This window comes from Diadema antillarum, unplaced genomic scaffold (genome assembly GCF_040938485.1).
Source record: "Diadema antillarum isolate AM-2024a unplaced genomic scaffold, OU_Dant_1.0 seq00003244_RagTag, whole genome shotgun sequence".
Taxonomy (NCBI): Eukaryota; Metazoa; Echinodermata; class Echinoidea; order Diadematoida; family Diadematidae; genus Diadema; species Diadema antillarum.
Window position 1 is genome coordinate 33,364 of NW_027273828.1, and position 10,939 is coordinate 44,302.

General features: G+C 45.6%; 1 protein-coding gene across 1 annotated transcript in view; it reads left to right on the forward strand.

The window, feature by feature from the left end:
* Positions 1 to 10,340, forward strand: part of LOC139715309 (uncharacterized) — a gene marked incomplete at its 3' end in the record, with an annotated part of 42,255 nt that extends 31,915 nt beyond the window's left edge. Inside the window, exons 4-5 of the mRNA XM_071626884.1 lie at positions 8,594 to 8,728; positions 10,251 to 10,340. Coding sequence (XP_071482985.1) covers positions 8,594 to 8,728; positions 10,251 to 10,340 — 225 coding nt within the window. The remainder of the gene's footprint in view (positions 1 to 8,593; positions 8,729 to 10,250) is intronic.
* Positions 10,341 to 10,939: the final 599 nt, after the last annotated feature.

A 10,939-nucleotide genomic window follows, 5' to 3' on the forward strand; every position in this document is an offset into this window, starting at 1 on the left:
GTAAATTAGACCACGCTCAGTCCACCCGGCGGCTCCTTGCTATTAAGCAAATTTTTAAATTTCCTGCCACCTTATTCGTATTTCGCTATTAACTCCGTACTTTTATGATGGTTGGTATCAAAGTGGAATTGTATTTTTTAAAGATTTTTTTAAGAATGGTAAGTTTATATCCTTTCCAGAAATTTCGTATCAACTTAAACGACAGAAAAGTAAGCAAACATTAATTTTTGATTATATTTTATTACGCCAGGCTATCCCAAAAGCATGGATAAGTAATTACGAGGAATCATGTATAAAGTTTCATAATAGGTTATTGGAAATTCCTAAAATAAGAATAGGAAGAAGAGAGCAGAAAAGAAGCATTCAAGATGTTTCAACCAAACAGTTTTACAAACTATTGTGTACACAATGTCCCGATAGTAACAGATGTTGTATATACTGGGAAAAGATATTCGACTCATCATTTGATTGGATGAATATATTCAAAAGAAACTTGTGTTATTGTAAAGAAAACAAATTGAAAGAATTTAATTTTAAGATTTTGTATAATCTACTACCAGTAAAAAAGAATTTGTACAGATGGCAAATCAAAAGAGATGGAATATGTGAGCATTGCGGTGTAGATGAAGATAATCTACATGCGTTTATTGAGTGTAAATTGAATAAGTTTTTCTTTTCGTATCTAACAGTTATAATTAAAATTATATATAAAGTTGATTTTAAGATAACAGGAATGCATCTGTTAAAAGCTCATAAAGAGACTGAATTAGATTTGTTTTTGACAATTGCCTTTTGGTGTATTTATAAATATATACTATTAAGAAATAAAACCGGAAAAGAATGTCGTGAAACTAATTTGCAACATTTATTTGGAAGAGAAATTTGTAAAAGAATAGAGGAAGATCTGAATAGTAAGAAAACATATAATAATTTACCAAAGCAAATGAAGTATATTGTGTAAATAGTTTGTGGTTTCCTTTGATCTCAGGAACCCCTTTTGAAGCTCATTGTATTTTTTTTTTCCATTTTTTGTATAATGTGATATAAAATGTTGAATTATGGAGGCAATAAATACCCTGTTGGGGTCACAAAAAAAAACAAAAAAACTCCGTACTTCAGTACAGTGTGGACGGGACTCGGTACTTTTCCACTCAGCCATGTGGCACGCCACTTGGTCGTATTCTACACTACTCCTTGCTTTTCCGTAGCCTCGGTTGGGGTTTAAAAATTTTTTCCTCGCTCTCGGAGCCTTGAACTTAGTTGTTCCTCTCCCATAACCGGGACTTCCAACCCCGACCTGCCGCCGGCCCAGGGGGTGGGCTCCCCCCCCCCTTCCAGTACCGAGCCTCGCCCTCCGATAGGTTAAGCAGTTACTTACCTAAGGAGTTGAAGCTGATAGAATTATTACGACATACTCATGTGCTTTTGTTGTCGTAGTGTTATGGGATCGAACCGCTCCCGTACTCCCTAACTAGTACAATTGGTCTCATGCCTCTGGCGTACACTATATATGTGTGTACATATTACGTATATTCTTGCTTGTGACTCACCTTCCCTTACAGGGTGGTAAGTATCACGTCTTCCTTCCCGTATTTCTTCCTTAGTCACACCGATAAAAAGCCTCACTGCGTCATCTGTTGCCGCTCCCTTCCCGAGGGCGAATCTCACGCCTGGTGCCCACACCACTGCTCGTGTAATCGTGTAGCCCCTTGCGAGACCTGCGCGAGGTGGATGCTAACAGCGTGGGCGGCCAGGGAGGCCTGGCTGTCCGCCAGGTCTACCCCGCCGCCTCCCGCTTCTGCCGAGCCATCGGGCTCGCTGGCCGTGCCCCAGCCCGATACACTCCCCCCTCCCCCGCTGCCAAAACCAGCAGCTGCGGGCACCCCTCTGGAGCGCCGCCCACCGCCCTCTTCCCCAGCACCGCCAGCTAACTCGCACGCGCTCACTCCTACCTCACGCACAATCGCTCCCGCTCCGGACCTTAGGAGTGTGTTACCACTACCCCAGCTTCTCTCACTCACTCGACCCTTTCGCGTCAGCGGACTCCAATGGGTCCTATTGTGATGACTGTCCGCTCTCGGTCGCCAACCCCCTGCCCGACCTGGAACCCTCACGCCGCCTCCGCCTCCTCGAAGAGGAATCAGAGGCGCTCCTCCTCCGTTATCAGGGAGAATTCGATACAGCAGACGCAGCCCCAATGGAACAGGACCAATCTGCCTCCCTACTATTCTGCATGCCCCCATCCACAGCCACCGGTGTTGCTCTCATGGCGGATTTCTGCGAGGAATACAACCGTCTGGCTACGAAAGAACAGTTCCGCGGGGGTCCTACTGGTCTGCGCCCTTCCTCTTCCATCCGGCTGATTACAAGCGCTATTTCACGCTGGAACAGCTGGCGCCCGACGTCTTAGCGCTAGGTGATCGCCGTCCATCAACAGGCTAGAGAGCTCAACTTCCAGCTGCGCCGATCCCCTCCTGCGGTCGTGGCACCTCCCACGCCCAGCCAGTCCGGGCGCCCTCCTCCCTGCCAGTAGGTCCGACCCCGTCTACGAGGGCAGACCCAACCACGGGTCAGCGGCGCCGCGCCTCTCGTGGCAGGAGCCGCAGGTGCGGCTCGTCCCACCCCGCCGCGAAGCAGCATGACGGCTTTTGAGAGTCAGGCCAGAGCACTGGGACCGGCAAAACGCGTCAGCGCCCACTTGCTAGCCTTCGCTCCCGCCTGGCGTGCTATCATGGAGGACCCCTTCATGTGGTCGGTCGTAGGGAGAGGTTTCTCCGTGGACCTTACACACGAACTTCACGAAGGGGCCCCCGTCTTCCCCCCCCCCCCTTGAAGCCGGCAGAATGCTAGGTCCTAGCCAGGGAGACCACATCCCTGCTCGCGGAGGGGGCAGTGGAGGAGGTATCAGATCACCCATGCCTCTCCCTCTCCCTCAAATGGATCAAATGGATCCATTTTTTTGTGCTCGCTCCATCCTTCTAGATTAAAACCCTTGCTTCGATCCTGCCCCTTCTCCGCCCGGGAGATTGGACGGTATCGATCGACCTCAAGGACGTGTACCTACATGTGCCGATTGCCCCTCAGTCACGAGACCTGCTGGGCTTTGTCTCGGGGGCAAGACCTACCGCTACAAGGCCCTCCCATTCGGGCTCAAGTCCTCCCTGCAGCTTTCACACGCCTCGCTACCCCCGTAGTAGGCTTCCTTCATCAACACGGCCTTTGCGTGTATTGTTATCTCGACGATTGGTTGCTAGTGGCTGTGCCGCCAGAGCTTCTCAACCAACAGCTGCGGTTCCTACTTGAGGTCATACAGCGTCTCGACTGGCTAGTGAACCGGGAGAAATCAGAACTTACTCCCACGCATCATCCCACATTCCTCCGCGCGGTGATCGATATCCCGCGGGGTTTGGATTGTCCGACCCAGCAGCGTAGTGGTGACACCATCGTAAATACTGCTCTTTCGCTCAGCGCCAGAAACAGCGCCCCAGTCAAACTCTGGCTCCGCTTTTGCAGGCTGCAGGCTGCGCATGCGTCCCCTACAGTTTTACCTTCTGCGGCACTACACCCCACATGGCGACCCCCTGATCAAACCCATCCCGCTTTCCCCACACGCTCATGCCCTGCTTTGATTGTGGAGTACCGCTGCCTCCCTCTCACAGGGCAAGCCCACCCGCACATCTTCCCCGTCTGCCTTGGTGACGACGGATGCCTCTCTGCAGGGCTGGGGTGCTCACTGCGATGCGTGCCCATGGCACATGCCCCCCCCCCCATGTTACTCGTCAACATATCAACTTGCTGGAAATGCGGGCGGTACTACTCGCACTCCGCCACTTCCAGCGGTGTGTACAGGGCAACACCGTGCTTATTCATACTGACAACACCATTGTTGCTGTGTACATTAACAGGCAGGGGGGGCACACGTTCACCCCAGTTAAAGGCCGTAGCTCCTCAGCTGTGGACGTGGTGCCAGGCCCAGGCAATCTCTCTGATCGCCTCGCACATCCCCAGCGACGAAAACCTGGTAGCTGACTTCTTATCACGAGGGCAACATCACCCCTTCAAGTGGACTCTCCACAGAGACATAGACCACTCGCTCAGTCAGGCTCTAGGGCCATTCGCCATAGACCTATTCGTGTCAGCCCTGAATGCGAGGCTCCCACGGTACTGCTCATGGGCTCAGGACCTGGCAGCCGCAGCCCTCGACGCGTTCTCGCTCGATTGGAGACACCTACGCGCCTACGCGTTTCCCCCATCCCTCTCCTCCCTCGGGTCCTCCAAAAGATCCGGGAGGACCAGGCGACAGTGGTGCTGTGGCTGAAGAGGGTCTGCTACCCAGAGCTGAGGAGTCTGTTAGTGGGGTAAGTGATCTCTCTTCTACTCAGACCAGATCTCCTCTCCCAACCCATCTCTGGAGCCCCCCACCCTTGTCTGCACCCATTGCACCTGACTGCATGGCTCTTATCAGAGGGAGGCCGGCACCGCGGCTGGCCTCTCCGAGCGCGCCGCCTCCCTGGTAGCAGCCTCGCCTTTCATGTGGCGTCAGGAGCGCGGAACCCAGCCCCGCTCCATCCCATTAGACAAGATTGCAGACTTTCTTATTAACCTCTTTGATAAATGACTAGCGTTAGCCATGATCAGAGGTTACAGGTCGGCCATAGCGGCCATCCACTCCGGATTCAATGACGGGTCGTCCGTCTCCAATCCCCCCACTCTGATGCGCCTTTCCAAGGCCTTTTTCCTCCAATGGCCCCCTTCGTGCAGGCTCCTCCCATTGTGGAGCTTGCCGAAGGTCCTCGAAGCCCTTTCCAAAAAGCCCTTGAAGCCCCTCGCTGAGACCTCTCTCAGAGACCTCACAATCAAAACTCTGTTCCTGATGGCCATTGCCTCAGGGCAGAGACGCTCTATGATCCAGGCCCTTTCTACCTTGCCCGGTCATATTAGATGGGAACTGAACACCGTACGTCTCATCCCCCGTGCCGACTTTCTTGTCACGAATCAAACGGCCACTCGGGCCCTCTTGAGATCGTGCTCCGCCCGTTCACTGACCTGTCCTCGGTCTCCAATGATAAAGTTTGGTGTCCTGTCCGTGCGTTGAAATGGTACATCGCATGCACTAAAGCGAAATGGCAGGGTCATCAACTGTTCATTATCACCGAGGAGCCCTTCACGCCCACTTACAGGGATTCGATCTCGGCATGGATCATGGCGGCTATCAAGGCCGCAGGCCCGGCAGCCATTGTCTTGAACTTGACGCCCATGACACACAAGGCATTAGTGCCTCTTGGGCTCTCTTCGATGGCGTCTCCTTGGAGGAGATCCAGACTGCTGCATACTGGTCTTCCTCCAACACATTTACCTCCTTCTCCTTGAAGGACATCCCCGCCTCCGAAAGCTCCTTCCAACGCGGAGCTTTCAAGGCCACTCCCAAAATCTAAAACACCCTCCTCCAGGCCTTGACAGCCTGCCACCCACATCTGTGACGGTCTAGCATACTTTTGAGAGACAGGCAGCCAGTTGTATTGAATGTAGATCAGAAAAATCAGTACTGATTCTCTTATCTACGAGATACAACCGTCCCCTCGCTTCTCTCCGCACTGCGCTGTCGCTCCTGTCGGCCCTCTTCTGCGCTACTACTGAGGACGATTCAATAGCGGTCTCCCGCACACCGCCTGCTTGCGCGGCGGGCGCACAGAGGGTGTGCGCAGTAAGTGACTGTTTTTGCTTTGGTTTCTCTGTGCTTATATGCTCTCGCGTTTCTCGGCGAAGCCGGAAGAATAGCATACTTTTGAGAGACAGGCGGCCAGTTGTATCTCGTAGATAAGAGAATCACTACTGATTCTCCTGATTAACTTGCTTTCACATGTATATAGATACTAGTGTACAGTGTATACACTTTTAACATGGTTACTGTATGTGCAAAAAAATATATATATATTTTCTAAAAACTATCATTCTGTGAGCATTAACACAAATAAATTGATATGGTTTAAAATTATTCACCAATTCATTGCATTTATTGAGTGTATACTTAAATGGAATATTAATAAAGACAAATCCATAATCAGTATCAACAAAGATGACAAAAGAGATCCCTGATATGACATATATCAAATTTGGTTGACAAGCAGACAAAAATGTACTTATGACCGGTTGATGAGGGCAACAAAATAATGTTATTGTGGAATCTCTGAGTCTATTTGTTCGGAATCTTAGTTGGGGGATAGCCAGAGTGTGTCTAGTTGTCCATATATGTGCCAGGATAACAAGGGGGAGTAGATGGCGAGGATCAGAGATAGGGCAGAAACTTTCAAGTTGCGGGACAAAACAGTACAACCGTGAGCTTGAGTAGGCAGGTTCACAAGGAGGAGAGCCTTGTCATAGGACATACGTGTGCTGCATACCCAAATGGACTTTGGGGGCTTGCTTCTGCATGGATTCTGACTTGGTGATAGCACGTTTATATAACTGATAGGTCACACAGTGGGAGTGTGAACTTTTTCAGTAGCCGTAGCATGTACCAGTTTAGTGAATGGCATTTTCCAACATTTCCAAAAGGCAAGTATGCGACCCAAGATTTTTTTTTTGATGTGGACATCTGGTAGTTTCACACAATCCATAGCTGCTGGTAGTGTCAGCATGCTGCTACAGGTCACATAGAAAATTGGCAATCAATCCCACCACACATAGATGAACATTCATCGCAAGCAGTTTTTGTATTGTGATACCTTGATTAATGTGATCAAATGCCTTTGTGAAGTTTGTGAGGACTATCACATGTCTATGAAGACTTAGGTTTGTCAGCATTTGAGGAAGCACTTGCTGTATGAAGGAGACTTTCCAGAAAATGAGATGTTGACATGCCTCGCTGATTATCAAACTGATGCCGGTCAAGGGATCGTTTCATGTCCTCTAAGGTCCACTTTACAATGAAGCCTTCTGCCAGATTGGCATAGTGGTCACTGAGAGAGATTGGTTTCGTGTCGTCAATTGTTGCTGGTGATGTTTTTGGCATGGGGATGATGATTGCTCTCTTCCAGCCATCAAGAAACAGCGCTGCTGCTGAAAGAACCATTGAGAATCCTAGTCACGGGGCAACTCAGTTCAGAAGCGAATTCTTTGATTAGACAGACCGAAATACCATCTGGTCCATCGGATCCTAGAAATGACTTGGTATATAAGTGCATTACTGCACAATGATTCTGCAGGGAAACATTTGGGTCATGGAACCAAAGGTCAGGAGATAATGCTAAAAAATTTTACTATTTTTGTCCCTATGTTGAAAATGGCTCTAAGTGTTGTCATGAAAACTGGTCTATTACCCAGACCTCCCAACCATTTTGAATTTGGAGGAAAGAATCTGCATTTTGACTGTTCCCATGACAGCTCTTGTTTTAATAGGAGTTTCCTATTTTCTTGATAATTTTTCTACATGCTCCTATTGGAACTGCTCTTTTCTATTTTTGAGCCAATTCATCCCAATTTTTCAGGCAGAAAGGTTGGTAGGTCTGACTACCAGGTAGCAATTATTTGCCAATTATGTGAAACCATTATGTCACATTGGCAAAATGTTCTGGAGACCTATGAGGAGAATAATGCGATAAAGCGGAGGCATACCAGTCGATGGAAACGTACCCGTCGCCAGAGCAATGTAGTTTGCTGATACCTACCATTTTGTCATTACCCAACTTGTCACAGAGCATTATTTCACACATTTCTTTTCCATATGTGTCAATATCGAGCAAAAATAGACAGTTTCTACTGGTGTATGGGAACTACAGTATGTTTTACCTTTAATATAGGGCATTGCACAATAATCTACACTGGCAGCCTCAAATATCAAACAAACCAGAAAGTTTTCAAATTTGCCAACTTTTTTTGTGCTAATCTTAAATCTGTCAGAAACGATGTGGTAGTTTGGAAATGACTTGGTACCACAAGAGATATGAAGTCATAGAAAGTTGTCGGTGGACAACCCCATGACCAAGTGTCCTATGCCAAAGTCAGCTTTGTGAATGGAAGTCCAGACAAAGAGAAGTACATCCGTATTGTACTTTTTTTTTCGGGGGTGGGGGGGGGGGGGTTTCCCCTGTTCATTAATAAGCTTTTTATTCAGACTTTGTAAACCATTCAGCAAAGCAATAGCTGTTCTAATTTGGTAAATGTGTATGGAAGAGTGCAACAAATTTAAGGTCTAGTTTACCTTTGGGAGCAGTGATTTGAAAAATGTTCAAGATATCACCTTTCATGTATGGGTAGGTCTGTTGTACCACAAAACACCCTTCCATATAAATTTTTTGCAATAAAGCCTTAAATATAAGGAGATGTCAGTATTTTTCTGAATAAACCGTAACTGTAGACGGTTTAGTCTGGAAACATTTTTATTATAGCTATTGTTTACATTTTGTATATTTACCAATACTTAACAATGACTTTACTGATTCAAATTTTCACAGTGGTTGTTTCTATCCCTATCACACATTTTTGAACTATTTCAAAGCACTAATGCTGGGTTTTGTTTCTCTGCAAATGGTAAATTATGCCTTTAAACTCCTCATGTGAATTATAAACCTGAGAGTTTTGTTTTTTCTTGCAGGAGATTGATGTATTCAGAGATACCCTCACTAGCTTTTTGGAGCAGACAGCTGACTACATCATATATGAGGTAAGCTTTGGTGCCCTAACATGTGGATTATTTATATTGGATGTGATATTTTGTCACCTGATGAGAGTTAGTGTAATATATAGTTAGAGTAGAACCTTGATTATCCAGCCATCAACTATCCAGATTCTCTATTATCCAGACGTCAACTGGCTGACATTGTTTCTTTGTGTGTGTGTTTTCGTGTATTTTCAGTGCCAAATCTCACCCAAAACAAACACATTCAACCGTTATTGTGCAAATACATGATGGGACATATTTCAGTCATTACTGTGGACTGTAACTTTTAAGTCAGTTCGTGAGACGATGTCAAAGACGGGTGCTGCGCTTGTCACTGGAACTGAGTGCACAGCAGTGGATACAGTACAATGTAGCGTCAGTATTCAACAAGTCTCAATATTGATCTCATTGTTGCTCATTGTCAATCAAATGAAAAATACATGAAGTAATATTTTACTTGTTTTACATTTTATTCCCATATTGATTTCTGAAGTATGAAACATGACAAGGTCATGCAAATAATCATAATATCAGTGAATTAGTAATAACACGAGTATACCCCTAGCATGATATGCTAGAAAGTGCTGTATTTGACCATTATCTCTCTTATCCGGCCAAATCTATTATCCGGATCCGCTGGTGCCGACATGGTCGGATAATCGGGGTGCTACTGTATATGTAAAAATTACCTCGTGCATACTGTATCACATTGTAGTGCAATATGCGGCATTAAGAATAAGCATACTACTGATGGATTATATATATTCAATCTTGAATATTCAAGGCAAGCTGTATGTACTCGAGGAAATCTAAGTGCTGTTTCCATCTCTGATTTCTGAACTGGTGATGTATTTACCGACAGTTTTTATGTAAACTTTTGTGAATGGCAAATGTATGACCAATGTACAATATCCCTTTTTGTGTCACCTTTGTTTCTTCATTCCTTTCTTTCTTTCCTTCTTTTTTTCTGTCCTTTTCCTTTCTTTTTTTTTCTTCATCATTTTCATATTTGTTTGTGTGTGTAATCCTTATTCTTTTTTTATGTTTTTGTCTGTGTGTCTTCCCAGTGTATCATTCAGTCATCCAAAGGCACATCCTAATGGGAGGGAAGTTCGAAAATAATGTACCAATAAATGCTTAAAGATATGATTTTTCAAGATATGTACTTTTTGATGGTGATATTCAGCAAATTTTTGGTTATAAACTGTAGATTGAAGTGCTCATTTGTTCTGTGTACAGGGAACTGAACTGTTCAGGTTCCATGTTTTTGACATTAGATTTGCCTCCATTCTCTAATTTTTGCGCTTAGCTACAAACATAGTGAATTTTGGTGTATGTCTCTAAATGTATGTGTTCCTTGAAAAATTGCATTGAACATTTTAATAGTGTCATTCTTTCAGATGAATTTACACCCAACTGTCACAGTATTGTTGAAATCATGTGCATGTTTTGCCTGTTGAAATAGAATGCATCTATCAGCTGACAGTGTGTTATAATACTAGAGAAATGGAAATGATAATATTTCTATATATATCATAAAGTTTGATCTATGACATGTGTAACTGGACTTTTTCATTGTCTTCATGCACAGTTGACAACAGATTTAGGTCATTGCAGACCCCTTGCTAACGTCTACTCCTCTCTCGATGTGGTTCTCTGTGACTATGCATCAGACTCCCTGGTAATGTCAATGATTTCATGTTTAGCTCACTTGAGCCTTAGTGAAGATATACTAGGTGTGGGGTATTGTAATTGTCCCCGCTGAACGAGTTCGAGCAGGGGACTATGAAACGGGATCCGTACGTGTGTGTGTCTGTGTGTCCGTCTGTCCGTCTGTCCGTCCGTCCGTCCGTCTGTGCGTCCGTGTGTGATCAAAATGTTCAAAATGCTACTCCTTCGCCATTTCTAACCCGATTTTGATTCTGTTTGCTTTATATGATAGCACTACATGGGAGCTTTGAAACTTCTATACAGAATTTCAGTTGTGACCTTTGACCTTGACCTTTGACCTATATTGTACATTTTGCTTCAAAATGCTACTTCTTCGCCATTTCTAACCCGATTTTGATTCCGTTTGCTTTATATGATGGCACTAGGTGAGGGCTTCAAACTTCTACACAGAATTTTGACCTTTGACTTCTTTGACCTTTGACCTTGATTTTTGACCTATATTGTACATTGCCTACAAAAAGCTACTCCTTCGCCATTTCTAACCCGATTTTGATTCCGTTTGCTTTATGTGATGGCACTAGGTGAGGGCTTCAAAACTTCTACACAGAA